This window comes from Brachyistius frenatus, unplaced genomic scaffold (assembly GCF_029030835.1).
Source record: "Brachyistius frenatus isolate BFR_SWC_R1_liver_20210118 unplaced genomic scaffold, ASM2903083v1 Contig_101, whole genome shotgun sequence".
NCBI classification, from domain to species: Eukaryota; Metazoa; Chordata; class Actinopteri; family Embiotocidae; genus Brachyistius; species Brachyistius frenatus.
This window is the reverse complement of record NW_027210700.1, coordinates 1439918-1463680: the sequence shown is the minus strand read 5'-3', so window position 1 is coordinate 1463680 and position 23763 is coordinate 1439918. Positions and strand designations below refer to the sequence as shown.

The 23763-nt window shown below is 42.9% G+C and overlaps 1 protein-coding gene across 5 annotated transcripts in view; it reads right to left on the bottom strand.

Annotated features, from left to right (window-relative positions):
* Positions 1–17418, bottom strand: part of phactr4a (phosphatase and actin regulator 4a) — a 33542-nt gene extending 16124 nt beyond the window's left edge. The window contains exons 1-7 of one of the 5 annotated variants that reach the window (XM_069711512.1): positions 17397–17418; positions 16239–16341; positions 12478–12583; positions 8740–8777; positions 1344–1514; positions 1178–1258; positions 32–1078 (exon numbers count right to left, since the gene is read on the bottom strand). In XM_069711512.1, the coding sequence (XP_069567613.1) occupies positions 32–1078; positions 1178–1258; positions 1344–1514; positions 8740–8752 (1312 nt within the window). In that variant the 5' untranslated portion in view covers positions 8753–8777; positions 12478–12583; positions 16239–16341; positions 17397–17418. Of the gene's footprint in view, positions 1–31; positions 1079–1177; positions 1259–1343; positions 1515–6171; positions 6420–8253; positions 8333–8739; positions 8778–12477; positions 12584–16238; positions 16342–17396 lie in introns of those variants that run through there. The other 4 variants (XM_069711511.1, XM_069711509.1, XM_069711508.1 and 1 more) reach the window with 4 other exon arrangements.
* Positions 17419–23763: the final 6345 nt, after the last annotated feature.

Below are 23763 nucleotides of genomic sequence, written 5' to 3'. Positions count from 1 at the left end.
CTGAGAAGCCTGCGACTCAACATGATCCTACCTGAGCGCTCTCTGAACTCTGCAGCTGGGCTGTATCTGGGCAGCGTCGTCCTCCGGTCGGCCTCTGAAGCTGGACGAGCCTTCTTGTTGTCCTCCGAGGAGCTCTTCTGTAGAAGAGGCCTCAAGTCCATCTCGGAGACGGGCCTGGCAACGGGCCGAGCGTCCTCCACGGCCCGCTGTGGCACCAGCCTCTCTCTCCTGTCCTTCTCCCGCTCGTCTCGTCTCTCTCGTTCATTTCTCTTGACCTGGTCCTCTCTTCTCTCTCTGTCCTCTCTCCTCTCTCTGTCCTCTCTCCTCTCTCTGTCCTCCCTCCTGTCTCTATCGTCTCTCTCTACTCGAGGGTCTTTCCTCTCCCTGTCTTCTCTCTCTTTGTCATCTCGGTTCTCTCTTCTTTCTCTTTCAAGTCTCCGATCTCTATCGTCTCTCTTGTCCCTGTCATCCTTCCTTTCTCTTTCGTCCCGATCCTTCCTTTCCCTCTCGTCCCGATCCTTCCTTTCCCTCTCGTCCCGATCCTTCCTTTCCCTCTCGTCCCGATCCTTCCTTTCTCTATTGTCCCTGTCTGACCTTTCGTCTCTCCTCTCTCTGTCATCCTTCCATTCTCGTCTTTCTCTGAAGTCTCTGTCTTCTCTACGGTCAGCTCCACCGTTCCTTCTTTCCATGTCGTCCCTGTCCTTCCTCCCTCTGTCCTCCCTGTCATCTTTGCCTTCCCTCCTCTCGTCTCTACGGTATCTATCGTCCTGCGGAGGTCCTCGAGGTAAAGATCCTGCTCTCTTATCGATATCTGACGGCAGACGGCTCCGTCTGTCAACGTCCACGGGGGGCCGTGCGTGAGAGTCCACATCCAGAGGTGCTCGGTTACTTCGGGAAGCGTCGGACGGCACTCGGCTCCGACGCTCATCTCCCTGAGACGGCTTGAGGGAATTCACTTTGATGTCGGACTCCCCTCGAGACACTCGCACCCCCGCTTCCGACACCCTGTCCACGTCCATCGGCACAGGGTGTCCATTTTTCAATGGTGGGGCTTTGGAGTGGTTCACTTCGTTGCTCTCTGTCCAATGCAGACAAAAGCAGTTCAATAAGTGTCATGAAAGATTAAGTTAATTCATCCACAGATCACCTTCATAAAAACACCCACAGCGCGACCTACCGTTCTCCGGGACGTCCTTTAGAACTCCTCTTGCTATTAGCTCATGGCGACTTTTCCTCACAGAAATCTTTCTTTCTAAAGCTGAAAAAATTAAAATGTAAATAAATCAAGTGCAATATAATGGAAACATCAGGTGACCATAAAGAAATCCTCATAGCAAGCTTACCTATAGATGTTTCCGTGAACTTATCACTTGGCTTCTTCTTCCTCCATTTCCAGGGTTTGAAGATCTTTCCCATCTTGGAGAACTTGCTTTTGCGTTTGGTTGTAGGTGTTCCCCCACCGGAGTTTCCCTCCTCACCTCCTGTTGTGCTCTGTTGCAGGTCAACCTCATCATCTGCATGAACATGACACAGAAGAAAACAACCAAGAAAGTTTGAGCTGTGGAAAGTTTTCTTTATTGAACACAATTGCAAACTTATTTTCTACTTCTTTTAGCCGAGAAGTAGCAGCTGTCCTCAGCTAAAAGCCTCATTTCACACAATTGGGTTTAAAAAAAAAAGAGAAAACTGAAAATAATGAGAAATATCTGTTATTGTAGATCTGCTGGGAACTCTGGGTGCATCTGTCAGAGGTCTCTATGGACTCAGAAGTGACAGCAATACAACACACAGATGAACAATGTGTTCTGAATACAGTGACAGTCTTCAGGCAGTTACTCTTGTTTAAAAAGTTGTGGCTGAAAAGTACAATTTAAAAAAACAGAATGAAAATATTCCTTCAGGGCTTCCTGGAGACGACCGATCACCACGTATGAAGTAGATGAAATAAAAAGCAGCATTATATCGACACATCAGGCGGATGTATTGTTATGCTTCACCTCTAATTTTGAAAATCCAGAGACGATAATCTAAGATAAAAACAAATCAGTCCATCTTTTCTGGCTGAAACATTCACAAGGTTAGACTCCATATGTAGGTCAGAGCTCAGCATAACCTGCTGCCTCAATTATGTGTTGTAATAAACAATCAAAGCTCTCAAACGAGGCCGGTCCAAATTCTACTCCTACTGTCTGACAGTGAACTATGAACACAACGTCTCCTGGTCATATTTACAGGGTCGTGTGCAGTAATGAGAGTCTTGCCACTAGTGATGAGTACAGGATTATGTAACATCTGCTGCATGGAGATCAAAACCTTCAATAATCTTAGTTTAAATCAGATTAATGAGAATAAAAAACAAGGCATAAAACAAGGTTTTACTGAAGGGGGAAAAAAAAAACCCTGGAGTAATCAGTACACAACTGTGGCAGAAACCATGACTCAAAATTCCAGAGTTGTTCTAAAGCTATTGAAAACCCAAAGGCAGCAAGAACTGGGTGTGAAACCACCATTATAATTCTTGGGTGATGAGTCGTAAGGCAGCAGTCAGTTACACAACACAACACAACACTGCACGGTGGCGAGCACAGAGCCGAGCAGAAGGTGTGCTCACGCTGACGCTGAGCATTACACGGTGTCACAGTGGAAAGGTCACATCAGATAGTTATGTCAAGTGGATTTCAACATAACGGGATGATGTCGTTTTCTTATTGGCAGCAATATAAGTATACGTGCTCTTAGAACGCACAACAGGGACAAAATAAAAACAAGCACATTTAAAGTCAGTACATGTTTGGCAGCTTAATAGTTTGCGTTCTCATTAATTCAGTCATTTCCAAAAGACCAGTCTGATTTTTGTTCTCTTATCTTGAGGACCGTTGTTGACAAAAGCTTTCAGGATAAAGATCCACAAACAACATTGCTGCCGTTTCTAGGGCAATTTTTTTCTTCAGTTTGTCACATAAATGGCTTCTCTTAAATTTGTCCACTGAGGACATGTTATGCTTTGTCTCTCTCCAGAGGTCAAAGGTCGCAGGAAAAGCAACAGAGCTAACGGCATCTGACACTTCATGAGTACATTATTGAGCGGGTCAGCATTCAGTTCCTTATTCTTCTATTAGGAGGTAAAAGTAATTCCAATATCAGTATATCAATTCAAATGTGGTTATCTTACAGTTTAATGATACATTTTATTGTCAAAGATGACATCATTGAAACAGTACTTCACTGGGAATGGAATGATTATAAATAACTACTGAAGAAAAAAAAACAAACGTTTTCACATCAGACAACGTACACGCTGATACGATCTACGGGATGAAATGGGCCGACCGATAAATCGACCAGGCTCCAACTCACATGTGACTCCGCCGCTCACAGCTGTGATGAACAGAACGGAAAACACGATCAAATGAAAGAAGGAAGACGTGAGACGAGGTGACAAGATGAGATCCGCCAGCAGCACACCTGAGTGACTTCAACCGAACACAACCTGACAGATGTTATTGAACGCAGCTGCTTCATCACACACGTGACACGGAGGGATTCAACGAGGACCGTTACCTCCTACAATCAGTTATAACACTCGTGTCCCGCGGATGAGTTTTTCAAGGTCACAGATAAATGTGTCCAGTGTTTTTGAGTCAGACGGGCGAGTTCAGGACATCAGGCGAGTTTAGAAGAAAAAAACAAGTCTGTACACCGAATGTTGGGAAATGATTCATTTATGATCCCATAATCACCGACTAGAATTTGATCAGTCGAGAAGATGAGAGTTGACGGGGCTCAAAGATGTTTTGTGCTTTCAGATGTCTGTTCTGTAAATGTTTTTTTCAGTAGCTGCAATCCAATTTTAATTTGTTTGTTTACTTCTCTGGGAGAGAGCACATTAATCAGCACTCACATCAATATGGATGTGCCAGTGTTTCCTGAAGGGCACCTGGTGCCCTACACAGCTAAAAGCAACAGACGATGAAAAACATTTTCTACGTAGTTATAGAGGAAATAAGCGTTAGAGGGTTGTGCTTGACTAAAGACTGACGTCTGTTTACAGTGTTACATCCACAATAGATTCATCTGGCAACTGTTTTCCTGATTAATTGATCAGTCTATTGAGAAAAAAAAAAAATACCCATTAGAATTTCCTACAGCTCAATGTGACAGCATCATGTCTACTTTTGTTCAACTGTCAAAAACAAAGATGTAATGTAAAGTCAATAAAAATCTCCAAACTCTCACTTTGAAGTTGGAGCCATCAAATGTTTGAGTTACAAGCTGCATATTAAAAAAGCTGGACATTTATTTTCCGTTATTATGTGATGTGATTACGAGGTCACAAATACCAGCTGAGTTCCAGACTGGTGAAATAAGCAGCTTTAAATAAACTCCTTACAATGTTCAGCTCATCGCAGCAGCGATGGCACCACGAGATGCTACAAACTGTAGCTATGATACACTGTGTCATCCATCACATACCGGGACAGAAGGATTTATACTTTTCACCTCTGACCTCCTTCTTCAAGAATCACTTTCTATTCACACTTGGCTCCGTTTATCTGAGAAGCAGACGGAAACACTCGATGGTCAGATGAGGCTGAGCAGTTGGTCAATAAGCAGCATTTTCTACATTCATGTCTCCGTCAACAACACGTGTCGCTGCAGTTTGTCTGTTTACATGAGACGTTACATGTATGTTACCATGAGACGACGGGACGCAGCATTTCATGCAAAATGTCAATGGGACATCGTAACTAAGTGGATCACGTGTGTAAAATGTAACAACAACATGAATGTTGGTCCAAACGTTCATGGTTAGTTGCAGCTCTGATCTAAGAGCTGTCTAACTGACATTCAAACCACCACAACAACTAAACTGAAAACATCTCTCTCCACGACCGTTTGCATGTACGATGTGCAGTGTTGGACGCATGTGTGAAAAGCACAGAGGTCAGTGAACTCTGCGCAGATCACTGGCTCCCACAGCCATTCCTGACACCAGTGGGTGGTAAACTGGGTGGGGGTGTGTGTGTAAACTGGGAGAGCACTGATGTGGCTTCGGCTGCAACAAAAGCAGCGTGTGATGTGGTGACCTTGTGTTACAGCAGAGCGTGACAATCTCAGACGGCTGCTTTTCACAGAACGAGCAACGAGCTGAAGGCGCCGACGCCTGACAAGACGAGGTGAAGGGCAAATCAAGAGCTTACAATACTCACAATACACAACAATGCACTCGCTGCACGTCTGGCTCTTTAACTGAAAAGCTTGTCTGAATAGAAAAGTAAGGACACAAGCTTCTCTAAGTGGAAGCTGGAAGGACTGACACAGTGAAGCAGGAATGCACTCGCCAGCTGCCACTAATGCCGTGTTCCCCTGGTCAGGCCGTCCATGTGACTCATGTCAATCACATGACACGTTGACACCACCTACACAAAATAGCACAGCAGAGGCAAAAATACATCTCGTATGGGCAGCAAATATGTATCGAAGAGGATGTTCACGTGTTACTTGCTTTATGCAGGAAACCGTGTTGCGAGATGTTTGAGCACCTGATTCAACACAGCGGGCCACGATTTACACTTCAGTGTCAGCAAATGTAACCGAGTGAGAGTACGCAGAGGACCGGAGACAGACATGGAGGGGAGCTGGCATTAAAATACATGCTGGAGTCCAACAGCTGCGGGCTGTGTTCGTAAGAACAACTGTAGGTGTGCAAATACAAATTCTCCTTTTGACAGCAAAAATCTGTTCTGAATGTTTGAAGTGTTATTGAGCTCAGAGAGAGACATGAGGCTTCGTGGGTCCCTGTAGACCGGAGGACTCCGGGAGGACTCCGGGAGGAGTTGAACCGTGAGGGGAGCTGGTGTCAGTCGGTGCCTCGTACCCCTCAAACTGTTTTCAGATGTGTTTCCCCCGCGAGATGCAGCGCCGTGTGCCGACGGAGGTTTGTGTGGTTTGTACATTTCACAATCACCACATTCCATCTGCTGCATTCTTCTCCACCTGTCTGTGCCTGCCGCCTTCCAGTTTCTCTGCACTGAAACCACCTGCTAGGAACACAGTTCGCTCTCGTATGTACTTGGTGGCTTTCTATTCTTTATAAATGCAAACGCGCCCGCCGGGTTCAAAAATCAGTCCAAAAACCATGTTGATGGCAACCATGAGCCTCGGACTCACCCGTGTTGTGTTGGGCTAGTTGCTGGGCCACAGTCTCGCTGCTAGCACTGTGTCCCATGCTACGGCTCCTGTCCCCGCTGGCCTGCCGGGCGCTGCCTCTCCTGAGGCCCGCGGCAGGAGAGGAAAACCTAAGGCCACCTCGCTCCTCTCCACCCAGACAGAGTTCCTGTAACTCAACACTGTCTTCACTGCTCACTTGCGTCGTTCCTTCTCTCTCGTCTCTACAGTCTTGCCCTCCCCCCTCCCATCAGCCTGTTATTTGGTCTCCCCCTCCTTTACTCCCTCCTTCTTCTCCTCGCTTTAAAACACAAACACACTGACTCACTCAGTTCTTAGGTCCCTCCCTTCTTGGAGCTCTGACTTCATAAATAAGGTACAGCAATAAGGTAATCCAACGGTCTTGGATGCCTTTCATTCCTCAGAGCACATTTTTCGGGGGCAAAGTTCACGGCGAGGCGAGCTTTGAGGCCCGGCCGGCCGAGCCATCGAACTTCGGGGGATTTGCAAGGCGATGGGGGCTCTCCGCTAGCACCATTTTACAGAATGACAAAACACTGCTCCCTGAAGGGCGCGGGACGGGCTCTGCAGGGTGAGGTAACTGGAGGAGTGGAAGGTGAGGCGAGCCAAGGCGGAGCTCGGTGCCAAAAAAGAGGAAGTGACACAGCGCCGGTGTCCGGTGGCTCTCCGGGGTCCGGTCCTTTTAAACCGTGGAGAGACGTGCAAACCGATGACTTCAAGTTAAACGTCAGAAACTCGGTTTTACAGCTTTACCTCAGAATTTCAGGATCATTTTAAACACAAATGCTTTTCGTACAGCTGAACCTGCTCTGGAGTCGTGTCTTTAAAAATTCAACAAATTCTTACTGGAAACACCTGATCTTTACTTTTACACACTGCATGTCTCTAAGTCCTTTTGCAATACTGAACAAACTGAACATACACAGATACAAGAGCAGAACTTTGTTAATCTCACTGACAGCCCATGCAGGGCAGGAACAGGGCAGACCACTGTGGTGTGATTATATGTAATCAGTGAGAGGGAGTGAGATGAGCGCCGTCTTGAACTGGGAAAAAAGGATGTGAAGCATCTTTTTCTACTCCTCATGAGGCAGAATGGAGTTTACAGAAGATGATGGAGTTGCTCCATTGTACCGACATGTTCATTCATTTTTTTTTTTTCCCAATCTGACTGGGGGACAGGAAGATAACAGCAGTACAGCTTGGATAAAAATACGCCAATTACTAGCGTTTTATAGAGCAATATATTGAAACTTTAAAGGGAGGTTTGGCAAACAGCAAGAGAGCAAACCATCTGTGTTTCAGGACATTCCTTATATCATAAAAGGTGAATTGAATCCCTGTTGCGCCCTCTGCAGTCCAGTTACAGCTACTGCAGAGCAGCTTTGACAGGAATGTGAGGAATGGGAAGACCACATGTCAGCTTTTGGTGCAAGCACAGTAATTAGGACAGCAATCCTCCAAATCAGGCTAAATAAAGAGGGACGACAACCTTTCACAACCTCTGGCTCATCGTGGTGCTCACATCCGTCCTACTGTTTCCAAAGAGCAGCAGCAGATGGAGACAAACACATTTCTTCAGCATCAAATTCATGACTCATACAGATACCGTGACCGAATGTCACCGTGACGATCCCAAAACATACAATACTGATGCAACATGAGACATGTTGCTCAGTGACCTCAAATCACAATACAAAGACGTGAAGCATTCCAGTTGCTCGACAGCTGTCTTCAACACGTCACTTTCAGAGAGCCGAGGAGGAAGTGCAGTTTATTTTTACTGCTTGGCCATAGGACCAGGCAGGGATGAGTAGATCAAGCTTCCTTAATCCGTTCCCTCCACGGCCCAGTTGTCTATAAAGTGCTCTGGATCCGTGCCCTGCTCTACATCCTGGCACCTTCACAGACCAAAGCAACAAAAGATGTTCACCTTCGATACTCTCTCTGTTCTTCTATTATTTAAACAATACTGAAAGTCTGGACACGACACGATCACTTCATGAAACTGAAGTGTAACTCTAACAGTTAAACATCCACGAGACAGAAAACAGGTTTACTCACGTTCAGACTGCACGGCCATGTCAGGTGTTATTCCACAGGTGTCTCAAGTGCACTACAACAACTCGTGGAGGTGGTCAAGTGATCAAGGTCAGCGGTGCAATAGACACGAGGCCATGTGTGGCGCTGAGAGACAGCAGCAGCTCTGCTCACCCACAGGTGTGTCCTCTGGGCGAGAGCCAATCAGATAGCAGCGGTGATAAACAGCACGGTTCGTCACACGGCCAACCCCTTAATGGGCAGCTTCCTAACCCAAAGCTGTGGTTGTTGATTCACCACGATACTATGGTGGAGATAACAACATGCTGTCGACTGCATTTTAGAAAGCAACTTTTCTAAAGGTTTGTTTTACGCCATTTTATATCGAATATATACAAAAAAAAGAAATAACTTTTGCAGCACAGTGAAATAAGAGACTGAAAGAAAACCTAAAATATTCAAACTACACATTTTAAATCACAGAACTGTTAAATAAAATGTTTTTCATACCAGGATTTTCCATCACAGTGTCCAAAACTCAGCAGCTCCTGAAACAATTAAACAGATTGAAACATATAAGAAACATTTCAATAATGGAACACAGTACAACAGATTAGATGCGTGTCTATTTGAAATACTTCTTCAAAAAATGCTTTACTTCATAGTTTCTCTCACTTGTTATCACTTGGAACTAAATCTACACTAATTCACAGCTGATATTAAACTAACGTGACTGGAATGAAATTAATTCCATCAAAGCATTGAGGGAGCATGGCGTCCCAGAGCAGCTGATACTGAGGTTTGACTTTACATGAGGTGAAGCCTCCACGGTTTCATTCATTATTCGGTAAATCAATAAATGATTCTCGGGGCACTTGAATAGATTAGATGTTCTCTACAGCTAATGGGGAGCATTAACTCTGGAAGCTAAACTCTGTTGTGTTAGCACAAACAAAATGGTGCATTAATGGACTCAAGAATCAATTCTGAACTAAAAGGTAAATAAACTTGTCTAATTTGTAATTTCTTTCAAAACAACGTAAGAAATAAAGGTCACAGTGGAGAAATGATCAGGCAGCTGCAGTGTCGAGTAGAAAGGGAGTCAAATGTTTTACAGGAGTTGAGAAACTAATATTAAAAAAAAAAACGTAACTTGACTTTTCTCCTGCACAACTGAATTTCAGGCTCTTTGGTTTGGACAAATTAATTGTGTAAACATGAAGTGATGTGTAAAATATAATGAAATAAGTGAAAAAAAAAGCACTCTGCTTTACATAATAAAGATACATACTTCTAGACAACCAAGTAACAAAATTGAAACGTGGTTGGTAATAACTAACGCTGTGTGACAGGATGACACGCTGACTTGTGAGGTAACTCGGACTGCAGTCATCATCAGATACCCTGAAAGCTTTCTTCATTTAAACAGACTCGAGGTGTGTTTTGGGACTTTCAATGTATGAATTAAAGGGTGATTTTCAAATTGTATGGTAATATAATAAAAGCACATGTAACTGGCAAGAATGTATTTCTAAAAGGACAACATACTTTACATTATGTTTACATTACATACATTATTCATTTCTTCTACTTACAAGACAGATAACTGAACCGTTCAAGACCCATCCGATGAAAGTGAATGTTTTAAACTTGTTAACATGTCCATGTGGTGCTTTTGCATATTCATATATACTAATATATAGAATGAAGGTAAAGGTGCAGAGTCCCATCTAAACCACTCAAGGGCAGTAGAAATCATCAGTCATTTTAATGAACAGAGATTTAATCTATGCAGGAAAGGAACTGTTGGAATTGTAGGTCATCAAAACAACCATCATTGAAGGTTGTTGTTTTTTTTTTTTTAATCTCAGGGCCAAAGACAGACCGCCAAAAAATTAGCCTGATGTCATGAGTATAAACATGTAAATGTTAAACTGCTGCCAAACACCTCATTCAAACCATGAAAACTCAAGGTTGAGTGACGCAGTGTTAGTGTCAATCATCCTGTATCTCCAGCAGCTACGTCTGGGAACACCGACCAAACTGACTCAGCACTACCTGGTATCAAAAATGTCTCGTCATCAATACACAAAACATACTTTCATTTTAAAACACATAACAAAAGATTTGTATTGTGATGTGTCATCCAATTAAAATAGATTTTAGAAAATTGGTATAAAAATTTAAAAAAAAAAAAAAAAAACCTGCATCACTCAGGAACCGGTATCACTGTTAAAGTACCACAAAATTTGGAATAACAGCGAACCCTACCAGAAACAACATGGCTATCCAGTAGTCTCTGTAGAAGCTCATCTCCATGTTAAAGCTAAACAAAGCTTGATCCAAAAATCTTGTTTTTACGTGTGGGCAAGTTTGTGGTGCGCTGTGGGTACAGACACCAGGATGGTTGGGGTGTTTAGATCAAATACAAATTAAATCAAGACGTCTGTAACAATAATGCAAAGTTTCTCTGGACATCACGTAGGAGCAACATACTGCAGTGACGGGAACAAATCCCTTCATGCTGAACACCACAGACAAATGACACCAGGTATATGGTACTTCCACCAAATCCATTCAACACAACTACCCAATGAATAGAAGAACAAACTGTGTGTGTGTGTGTGTGTGTGTGTGTGTGTGTGTGTGTGTGTGTGTGTGTGTGTGTGTGTGTGTGTGTGTGTGTGTGTGTGTGTGTGTGTGTGTGTGTGTGTGTGTGTGTGTGTGTGTGTGTGTGTGTGTGTGTGTGTGTGTGTGTGTGTGTGTAGCAGAGACAGGTGGAAAGACCGGTAAATTTGTGACGTAACAACAAGCTGTTGAACATCACGTCCGCTTAAAGCTACAACACGTTTACAGGCAGCTGTCTGAGTTGACAGATGGTTTGGGAAGCTGTCCTGAGGCGGTGCAGGTTGAGCCACTCTGATTTTCAAGAAACTCCCTTTGCAGACAGAAAGCTTAACTACACCTTCTGTAAGACATCATTAAATTGTGTCTGTGCAAAGTTATGAGCAAGCGTTTCCTAAATCAGTCTGACCTCAGGAGTTTCTATTTGACTCTGAGAACCAACCAGACCAGCGTTGCTTTCCTGAACCGTCTCTTCACAAAATACCATCAATACCAGTCCAGGTTCAGATGCACACTGCATATAAATATATCTGTTCCAATTCTTTTTTTTGGAGAAGGTAGTCGGGTTTTGACTGTAACAATCAAAGGTCAACAAATCACAGCTCAGAAAAAAGAAGTTATGAAACTGCTCCCATGAAACTGAGGGCAGCTTTTAACAGCTTTTACAAATTCACAAACTTTGAATGTCCTGTAGCGTTAAGACAAAGCACAAGGGCGTGTGTGTGTGTGTGTGTGTGTGTGTGTGTGTGTGTGTGTGTGTGTGTGTGTGTGTGTGTGTGTGTGTGTCCGTGTGTCCGTGTGTATGTGCCCGTGTGCGTGTCCGTGTGCGTGGTTGATGAGGGAACTCAGCAGCTGACATTGGCAAACATTGACTTTTGTGTTGTCTCTCCCAGGGACCTTCACAGTCAATAGATGCCCTGCCTGTCACTGGTTAAGTGGGTGTTGCTCCACGATGATGACATGAGGTTGGGTGGGGCTGGAGGAGTTAGGAGGAGGCTGGAGGAGGTAGGAGGAGGTAAGAGGGGGGAGGAGGCTGGAGGAGGTAAGAGGAGGCTGGAGGAGGTAGGAGGAGGTGGGAGGAGGCTAGAGGAGGCTGGAGGAGGCGGGAGGAGGCTAGATGAGGCAGGAGGAGGTAGGAGGAGGTAAGAGGGGGCTGGAGGAGGCTGGAGGAGGTAAGAGGAGGCTGGAGGAGGTAGGAGGAGGCGGGAGGAGGCTGGAGGAGGCTGGAGGAGGCGGGAGGAGGTAAGAGGAGGCTGGAGGAGGCTAGAGGAGGCTGGAGGAGGCGGGAGGAGGCTAGAGGAGGCGGGAGGAGGTAAGAGGGGGCTGGAGGAGGCTAGAGGAGGCAGGAGGAGGTTGGTCCTGACGGTGGTATCAGGCTGCACTGTGTAATGTCAGAAGCCTCCAGAGAAGAACTGGTAAAACTCAACCCCGTGTGACTGAACAAGCTGCACACTGTGTACATAACCTGGTCGGCAGGTATTTGACCTCCTTGTCAGGTGGACCAGGACAAACTCTTTTTGTTAATAAGCACAGCGGGTTCTCTGACAATTCAAATGTAGTCATGATAAACGAATTGATCCAATATTAGTTACTTTATTAAGTTACAAAATGCAGTCAACTTACCTCGACTGGAGATCATTGGTCAACAATTAAATCCTCCCCGGAAACGGCGTCCTTGAAGTTTGGCGGTGACTTCTGGTTCCAGCAGGACAGCTTAGCAGCAGTCCTCCTGTAAAACATACAATCATACAAGTCACATAAAGCAAGAGGAAACACTTCTTGGTGCCGAGCTTCTTTAAAAACCTGCTGAGTAAGCAGTTTATTAGATATGGCTTCAGTTTGTGCCATTTTCTTTGAATGAAGCAGCGATCCCTTTGAAAGGACGCCATCATCACCACTGACAGAAATACCGACCCGTTGTACTTCTACAACGAGCAGTCCATCACCTCACATGCAAACTTTACAGCCAACTGTGCAGTGAACGTCTAACGTTGGCCTGCCAACCCCTCTGCCTGGGCAACTTTGGTTTAGTCCAATTGGTTGGACAAGTCTTGGGCTCTAATATACACAGAGCACATGTACACAGCAGCAGGCAGGTCGTCATATCTGCACTGTACATCACTTCAGCTGGTCCACTTGGGGATTAATAAAGTAACTACCTAACCTAACGGGAATTTTTTTTAAATTCTTCTCTAATGTTTATGTTACTGATACATATCATAGCAGGTTGTCCCCATTTAAATTGCAAGTGATTCACAACTGTGCCCGTCTAAACCATTATTACTACTGACACTACTATTATTATGGTCGGTATCATTACTATGGTCTTTAATATCATTATTTATTTATTTATTTTGAGATTAGTATAAGATTGATAAAAAGCAGTAAAACCCTTAAAAGTGATCCGATTCAGTAAACTGAGCTCAAGGCACAACAAACATCAGCCTGTAAACACCCTTTTAATGGCTTTCACTTGTAAATAAATAAATAGGATGATCATATAAATGGCTGATTTTACGTTTATTTCTAACAGATATACGCAGTCAGTAGTATCAGAACTACAACGACTGCATACTGAGCAAAATCCCTGCACTATGATTTTTGCATTAATTAATCATTACTAAAAACTGTACACAACATATATATTATTGCTGCTTATTAAGACTAATAACTTAATCATAGTTTTATTCATTTATTATCCATTAAATCCAACCGGACCACAAAGAGAGAGAAGTCGATACGCAGTTGAACTCACAAATAATTGACGAGATAAGGTCCAGCACCGCTGCAACCCAACTCTGCTCTCAGATATCCTCCCAGAGAACCAGAGCAGCTCGGCCCGTAGACTCAGTCAGTCCCTGCATTGTGCGGCCCGAGGCCTCGGGGCACCACATGAACATGTACACACCCAGTCCTGACATTATTTTACAGAGGATCCAAAGGTTGAGGAAGAGATGGGCCTCTGATTTAACTTGCCTTCAAATCATTGTCTCCATGTTGGCTTTGTGAGCCACACAGCATAAGAAACAGCTGAGTACAGTTTAAAAAACAGCAGGCAAAACAGCAGCCAGATTTTCAGGTTTGGTAATAAGACCCAACAGCAGGATTTCAGCACTTTCACACGAGTGCAGGAATACACCCGCAGTTTGTAAATGGAGGTGAGACCTCCCACCTTATTACACTATGAAATACACTATGAAACTGCAGGACACCGAGTGATGCATTAACTATTTGGGAAACAGCTGATGAGTGACATATTCAGCAAGAATAAAGTCTACAAAAATGAAAATACACCAAAAATGCATCAATTAACATGAAACAATCTTTGTACCAATATCATAGCTCTGAGATCAAGAATGAAGAATAAACACTTTAATCATTTATCAATATCATCATTACTGAACCCATCGTCCCCGCATCCCGAGGCATCAGTTATGGTCATGAAATTAGTTTTCTGTCTTTGAATCTTATTCTGAGTTCTGTCTGCCGGTAAACTGATGTTTTTCTGGAGATTTCTGTCGCTCACAGAAACAGTACATCTGCAAAATTTCCACTGACACCACGTGAAAACAGCTTGCACCACAAATATGCGGTCAAGCACAAACCTGTAGCAACTGCAGGTGTAATGCGTAATAAACCGTAAAAACATGAACATTCACTGTTAATATCAATTAACTTATATTATATTCACTAAAAACACAAACACAAACATTTTCAAATGTTTCTTTTTCCACCTGCACCGAAATAAACTAATTTTACATTCAGTGATAATCTCCTGCCTGTGGAAAGATGTCGGTCTTAAGTTGTGTGTACACATTGAAGTAAATAAGCTATTGGTAACCAGTTCATAATCTGCTCTCGTAAATCAAAACCCTCTCTGGAAAACCAGAGAAAAATTTGCAAACCACCAAAGTCCACTAGTATCAGTGGATCAGGTGTCCTCCAAATACTTGTGTGCTTTAGTTAAAAGCCCTTCTCTCTCTATCTGACAATGCTTCAAAGAAAAAGAGGCATGTTATTTGATCAGCATGAAGGCCGGGAGGTTTCTGCATCAGGTGAAACATGGAATTGGGTGTTGAAGTACTTTCTCTCGTCGATTTCTGTGTCTTGGATTACACCAAAATTGTCACTTTTATAAAAAAAAAGTGTCTGTCATGCATAAATGGACCTCGTAAAAGACATCTCGGCACAGACACTGAATTCACAGTGATCATTTACATGAGTAAGTCCAAGACATTTTCTTTAATAATAAAGTTAGTGATTCAACTTGTAAACAAATGTTGTCGATGCACATTTTACTTTGTTAGAATCAAGTAAACTGTGAACTAACAAAGTCTGTTTCCTTTCCATTAGAACCCAATGGACCCAAAGCGCTGTCTGTTTCAGGCTGCCTGATTATCCTGACTAAGCAGAGCAATAACAGGCCCTCCTGTCCTGTATGACAAACCATGCACTTTGAGAAACATTACTCTTGTAATTCATAAATTTTACACAATCCTGTTTGTTCACTGTAAGCACCTAATTAGCTCATTAAGGACTCCCAGTTCATAGGATAAAGGGCCCGAGCTCTGCTGAGCTGAGCGGAGCACAATCGCCCATTGTGCCAAGTTCATTCTGCAGACTTGGCAATCACTAAATGAAGTACTGAGCTGCAGTTTGCTCGGGAACGAGCTGCGTGGAACTGTCAATAGCGAGCAGATAATGGCACAAACATCAGATTATATAAATCCCACAGCATCCCAACTCTCAAATAACTTCTTTTTTATTTTTTTCTACTTTACCAGCCCGTTATACCAAACTCAGACACGCTCACTGTTTGTTTCCAATATTAAACTTGACTAGAAGCCACACGGACATTAATACTGTCAAAGCTGCATCTTGTTTGTTGTAGTTTGACATGATAGTCGTTGGAAATATATTATGGACCTATATTCAGATAATTTGTGACGGATATGTTTTTTTATTTAAGTGCAGCAGTTATATTAAAACAAAATTTAAAATAAAAGAATCTCTGATTATGCACCAAAAACATGTTCCATGGAAAATGTCCTCAGGATTTTTAGACAAACTTGTTGAGAAAACAAAACATCTCATCTTTGGCTGAAGTAAAAATCCACACTAGACAACAACCTGTTACCTGCAAAATAACCCATTACAGTAAACAAGGTGTGCCTTTCCCACCGTTTTAAATCCTCTGCAAATCTGACCCCATCCACGTCGAGCTCCTAACCTCATCCCACAAAGCGACCTGCCTGTACATACAGTTATATATATTGAGACGGGACTCACAAATGTGCCTGCTCTGCTTGATCAAATGAGGTGTAATCCTGTCAAATGCAACAACCCTCGACTATCTGCATACGAAGCTCAATAACATGACTGACCTGATTACAGCCTCTCCAGAACAAGTACAATAAACTGCAGGTCCTTTTGTCTCCCGTCTTTCTGATCGCCTGCGGTGTGACGTGTCAGAACAAGTCGACGGGCCTGTGAAAGGAATGCAGAGGAATACTTCACATGAAACAAGCTGGGAGACAAATACTTCACATGAAACAAGCTGGGAGACAAATACTTCACACGAAACAAGCTGGGAGACAAATACTTCACATGAAACAAGCTGGGAGACAAATACTTCACATGAAACAAGCTGGGAGACAAATACTTCACATGAAACAAGCTGGGAGACAAATACTTCACATGAAACAAGCTGGGAGACAAATACTTCACACAAGCTGGGAGACAAATACTTCACACGAAACAAGCTGGGAGACAAATACTTCACACGAAACAAGCTGGGAGACAAATACTTCACACGAAACAAGCTGGGAGACAAATACTTCACACGAAACAAGCTGGGAGACAAATACTTCACACGAAACAAGCTGGGAGACAAATACTTCACACGAAACAAGCTGGGAGACAAATACTTCACACGAAACAAGCTGGGAGACAAATACTTCACACGAAACAAGCTGGGAGACAAATACTTCACACGAAACAAGCTGGGAGACAAATACTTCACACGAAACAAGCTGGGAGACAAATACTTCACACCTGAAGCCTCATGATGCGTCATGACGTCATTACACAGGAATATAGAGTTACAGCGAGCTCTCGGTGACGCCTCGTGCAAATGTTTTTTAAAAAAAAGTTACAAAACTGTAGAAATAGTGAATAGAAAATGGAGGTTTTAACATGTTTGGTGGTGGTTACGTGTCCTGACGACAACAGGCAGCGACACGAGTCCTAATAACTTCTGAATCAGCTGTTTTCAGTGACTTAGCATAGCACGAGCTCACGTTGCCCGCCCGGTACCACGACAGGTACAGGTAGCTGAACAACAGCACCTCAACGGCTTTCCGCTGTTTTCGGTCTCTCTTTTTGTTTGTTTGTTTTGAATCACCCCTCCCTACCCCGACCGGCCGAGACGCGACACAACCGGACCTGTCCGACCTCCGACAGGTGGCCGCCGGCCCGCTGTTAGCTTCGCTAGCTGACGTCAATGAGCTCCCACTTGTTGCTCAAACACCGACACCGCTCACCTGGACTCGTGTTGGGACGGTGTCCGCGCGGCAGGACACGCGCTTGTCCCGTGGTTTTGGTCTGAGCCCCGATTACTTGTGACACTTGTCGCTGCCGTCCATCGCGGTAGAGAAAGCGAGGCGGAACTAGCCGCTCCGGACCACCTTTTGACCCAAACGATCCGCTGGAGTCAGTCCGAGGGACCGGGACCGGACACGGCACGCGAGAACCCCCTGAATGAGACACAAAGTGCCCGGAAAGACGTCAAACGTTGGATTTAAAACTTCCTTGTCAACACTTTGCCGTCTAAAAAGGTGTCGCACGTTAACGCAGCCAGGAAGATTAAGATACTTTCGCGCATGCGTACTTTACTGCGGGCTGGCTGCTCCCCCACCTGGAGAGAAACGCTCTGAACACGTGACTCAAACAAACCTCAGGGGACACGTGACCGGAGCGAAGATTTGGTACTTTGTGCAGGAAAAGTGGTTTAGAGAGTTGGTGGCTGAGACACTTTGGTTAGAGGAAGCCTAAGACAGTCGTCATGGTTACAGTCAAGCAAGGTTTGTCCCCTCTCAACTGCTGTAAATAATAATTTGCAATGATCACCTAAAAAAATGTATTTACAGTCTTTACTTTATATTTATATTTGTATATATATATATATATTTTTATATAAGCATTGGCATTTTATGAGACAATTAAAACCTTTGAATCGTCAAGCATGTGAATATTGTAAAGAAATCCACTGCTGAAAAATTGTTTTGAAAAGTGTAGACTATATTAAACAAGGGGCAACCGTACTAAATGTTTATGGTGTTATCTGTGTGTCATTTTAACAGTACATCATGTACAAAACGCTCACAAGTGGCTCCGAGTTGACATGAGTCACCTGCTTGTGACCATGCAAGTGAAAAATAGAATGAAAGGTGCAAAAAACAAGCAAAACTAAAATCGATCAAAGCGATATCAAAGGGACTTGGTTTGCCAAATTGAACAGCCGGGATCCTTCTAATATTTTTTTTTTTTTTTTTTTAAACTGAAGTTCACAAGGAACATATAAATGGCAATTGACCAGGTAGGTCATATAGCTGTTAGCTGTCTGATATCCATTAAACAAATTACTGCCCTTGAAGTTTGTGTCAATGACAGAAGAGCACAAACACACTCATACTGCTGTATATCACATGTACGGGCCTCAGTCTCAGCATTTCAGTGTGGGGACAACACTTGTGTTTTCAGTGAAGTGCATCTTGACATTCAGTCGTGCTCTGGACGAAAACTCCTGGTTGAGAGCAATAAATTACAAACATCCTGCAGTTAGTCACCTCACTCACATCATGTGTACATGTCCAACCACCCTCTGACTTTTAGCCCTTTGTTTGAAAGGACTATATCTGTTCTCAAAGTGAAAGATGAGACATGGCACTTTTATGTCATGTCCATTATTTTATTTCAAACTTACTGTGCTGAAGTACAGAGCCTGAAGAACAACAACAACAACAACAACAACATAAAGGTATAACTGTCCAAATACTTATGATCAGGACTGTCCAGTAAAACATGAGCCAGAGAGGTTTAAAGGTTATATTTGAAATGTTATGATTTCCGTGTATTATAAAAGAAAACAATTTCTTGTTCTATTTAATTATAAAATCTCAAAATATTGTAGATGTCTTTGCTGTTATGAGGGGAAAGAGATGTACTCTGTTAAGTCTGTTTCAAATACACACCTCTGTTACAGTTCAGCTGCTTTAAAAAGCTGCTCTCGTAAACATGAGCAACTTTTTCAGAGGGTGCAGCAGTCAAAAGTGTGAAGACTCTGGTCTCTTCTGGTCATTTGATGAACTGCACGGCAGGAGTGGAGTCCATTGTTTTGTAGACCGCAGATCAGTGGGACAGATTCGTCTGCCACCTGCTGGGCTGGTTAAGACCCTGCTGCTGAGTGTAGGCATACTGGACATAAATCTACTGCATGACTCTGGATAAAAGTCTGTCTAAAAATGATTTAAAAAAGTGACTCATCTAATCCCAGAACAGAGTTACAGACTCTTCACGACACACAACAAGTCCATTAATCAAATTTAAACAAACAAGAGGAGGAATATAGACTCATTTTTCCCAGCCACTTCTCCTTCCCCCTTTAATGTTTGCAGTTATCCAAGAACAAGGCATCGATGCCAGAGCTGATAGTGACACAGTTCAATTCATGTAGCTCTTGATAAAATGTCCTGTATGTGCCCTTTGTTTGCCTGCTGGGAGGAAGTAAACACAGCATAGAGAGCTGCTGCTGCCTGCTGTGAGAAAAGCAGCCGCAGACGTTCCCAGTCTGAAGCTGCTGGTTGTTTTTCTGCTGCACGGCCCTCCATGTGAGGAACTGCTGGGTATGAAGGAGAAGTCAGACAAAAGCAAGCCTGCTCGTGACCTTTTGCATGCCCCAGACAGGGTTCCCCTCCCTCTTACTGTACTTAATTATAGTACTCCTTTATGGTGTATTTGTGCTTGGTCATTGCAGTCTGGGAGGAAGCTTTTATTGTTATAGAGTTGTGATATTAAGATTGAAGGGAAAGAGGAAATGAAAGAATATAGTTTTTACTGTTGACAGCAACATAAAACATGCTTTCTGCTGTATCGTTACACTTTTGAATTAAGAGCCAGTAATGTAGTTTGTGTCAGATATCACGTAATTGGTACCACACTGCATCTGTGCAGTTTTTTTGTTGAAAATGTGCTCACAAAACATTCAGTGTCCTGACTCTTATGAATGATTTTGGACTTTTATATACAAGCCGATTCCCAAAAAGTTTTAAATTCAAATAAAAACAGAATGCGATGATTTGCAAATCATGTAAATCCATATTTAATGGAGAACAAGCAGCAACGAACAGTGACGTCACCCGCTTGTTTGTGAACGGCCGTTACGAACCCTCAACTTTGGAATTTGCCCGGCGCTATCTTGCTAGTTCGGAGCGGTTTGGAACCGGTAGTGACCATATTTGGACGAGCTGGGGAGGAAACCCCACGATACTAAACCGCCCACTGATAGCTGTAACCTGACTGCACCACAGGCCTGTCAATCAAAACATTTCATTATGAGGCTTTTTTTTTTTTTTTTTATTAATGACTGGATTATTTTCAGATGTACAGCCAGAAAACTAATAAGTCGGAGCGACTTTAGCTAGCAAAACTGAAATAACTCATTAACTTATTTTTCAGACCTGGAAGCTACGTCCACTTTTAGATACAGTCTATGATTGAGAATAGAGCAAAGACAACATATCAAATGTTGAAACTGAGAAATGTCATGTTTTATGAAAAATAGGTGATATGGAAAACCAGAACCGGCCCTCAAATCACACTTGAGCCCAATCTCAGTAAAGGTCTGAAACACTCGCTGACACATTTCTACTTGCAAATCTTTTCTCTATTTTCTAAATGCTCTCTGTTTAATGCTTTAATAGATTCTTCAGAACAAACAGAGGTCTAAATTCTACGCGCTGGGAGCGCATGAAGGTGTGGGCAACTTTTTTGGGTAATTTGATGAACAGAAGCACATCTGTGGCTCAGCGTGGTGCCGTGTCAAAGAAGGAAGCGTAGAACATCCACCAAACCTGTCTGTGGGATTTAGGATAGGTCTGTTCATGTCTGCTCTGGCCCACTAAGGCCACATAAATAGCCCTTAATCAGCTGCGTTGCACTGACACATGGTTTGAGCTGGTGTCAAAAATGACACCAAAGTTGCACTGCACCTTTACCAACACACCCCTCATTGTGCCGCTCCACCGATCTCGGTGCAGCCGGTTTCCCTCTGAGCCTCAACAACAACTGAACGCCAGCACATAAAAAAAGCCCTTTGTGCTGTACCAAACTGCAAATACGCTTGGATTGGCACTCAGCAACAGCTTTGCATTGGCACGCGTATAGAGCCAAATGTTTTTACCATCTAGTTAATATCAAATTTGTATCCATGTTTTTCCTCAATTACACACAACAGTCCAGAAACTGTGGATCATAAAAGTGCAATGACCCTTCAAATCAAATGGCAAGTAAAGACAATTTTTTTTTTTTAGCTCAGTGGTTTCAACAAAACATTGCCCACAGGGCAGATTGTGTATGTACTACTATTTCTTTATACCTTCACCGAGTTCTCCGCTGGAACGTTCCCTAGCAGACGCAGGAGCTACAGGGAACATCGAACTGCACTTTCATCTTGAACATTAAAATTCTATTTTGCTTTGGGAAAGACTTTGTGCTGATCACAGAAATGTTACATCTGATTATTGATTTTTAGTGAAGCACAGCATAAAGCTCCTCTGGTGGTATCAGGCATCTCGATCTGAGAGCTGACAGGTAGACGAGTGAGCTGAGCAGATATGAATCAGAACCTTTCCCCGTTCATTCATCCAGAGAATCTATGGTCGGATTGTCCAAATTTGTCAGAGGAAATGAACATCACAGCTGAAATATATTCCTGCTGAATAATAATAGACTTGAAGACGTGGGTGTAACTAATCAAACAGCACATGCATTGTGCAGGTTTCTATTCACCATATAAAATGCTCAGACTATCCAGCATATTTATAGTCTGTCTTTTCAGGGTTCAGAGATGCCAGTTTCCTCTGTTTGTACACTGCTTCTAAGTTTAATATGAGGGAGGTTCATGTAAGATCACAATGTGGACTGGCAAATGATTCTCTGAGGAGGAAATGTGCCCGAGATGGTACGTTATACTCGATGAAACAGAATCCAGCTCGTGGAAAAACACAAGATCAAGAACATGTTTTATACCATGAGGTCGGCCAGTGCAGAGTGTTGGACCTTTAATCATAACCTTTACATTATTAAAAATTGCAGGTTGCAGATTTTCCTTTTTTAGTGATTAGAATGTAAAGATGAATAATGAAGAGACAAAGACATTTAGTCTGATTATCAAGTTTGTGTTTTCTGCTCAATGTGTGGTTCTGAGTGATGTTACGAAGAAAACGTTTATTATTTTGTTAAATTTTAATCAGCTTCACATGTTTCTAAAGAGGAGGAGGTTTAGTTTTCCATATAATAAAGCTACTCAGTCGTATAACGGGCCTTACACATATTCCTCTCTGTCTTATTCACCTTAAACTGTTGGAGGTATCTTGTGTTCTGCTAAATGATGTATAGTGCCTCCCAAAGGATGCTAACGGGACCATAAAGTTCATGTTTTTGTTACATTACACATTTAAAATTGAAATCAAAACACTACATCAAGAGAAAAGTAGCGACTGGTTTTAGCATTTAGTATGTTTACTATTTTCTACAGTGTAAAACAAAAACACGGAAGGCATCAAAACTGTGGTAAAACACATGAAATTGTGTATTCATTAATAAAGTGTAAACAAAGCAAAATACACTATTATTAGCATATTTTGACTTCCTTAAAGCAGCTATTATAGACTAAAGATGGACAACAAAACATCCTGTATGCTGCAGGTGCTATGTTGCACAGGTGAAATCATGTGGAACCAATTATCAATCAAGGGGTGGAGTCATGGTGTTAAGTTCCCACCCACACAACCACCTGACCTTATCTCCACAAATACTTAAGCTGTCAAGAAATTAGCACTTGGACATACATCAACATGACAAGAGCTACCTAAAATAGAAGAAAAAATAAATATGCAATGAAATGCAATTTGATTTTTTAGTTTGGCCCATATCTGCTGACATGGAAGGGGTGGAGTTTATGATCTATACAGCAACCAGCCACCAGCAGTGTCTGGTGAGACATTTCCACACCGGCCAGATGAACGCAAACTGGGCAGAACATGCGGACCAGAGACTTACCCTGGCTGAGACGGCTAACTGATGATTTAACTTGAATGAGGATCAGATAATCCAGTCGTGCTGCTCTTCAAGACTTTCCAAGTGTTTATCAAATTCTGATTCTGAGTCATTTGCGACCCTCAAAAGAAGCCTATGGCATAAGAACGTGTCAACTGTGTTTCTGTAATAACTTTCTCTGGCAGAAAGGAGGAGACAAAAGTTCCACACTACAGGTTTAAGTCAGGTTGTTGCTAAATTATAACAGACTCTCTCTGCTGCCAAAGCTAAGAACAGTCTGCAGAACAATTCAGATCTAAATACTGTTGGACCGGTTCTGTAGACTGAACACAGATGAAGGTGACTTCAGTGAGACAGCCATTCACATGTACTTTCTATTTATAATCTACTGTATGCTGTTGTAAATTTGGGTGGGGCTGTTGCTAGCATGTTACAGCAACAGCCTCAGGTAGTGAACATGTAATTATCATTACTTGTGTAATTTACATTCTTGCAGGTAGTATTAACTTTGGGCTGGACTTAATTTTCCTTTAATGGCACTTGACCTGACGTGAATACACAGGCGGAAAAAGT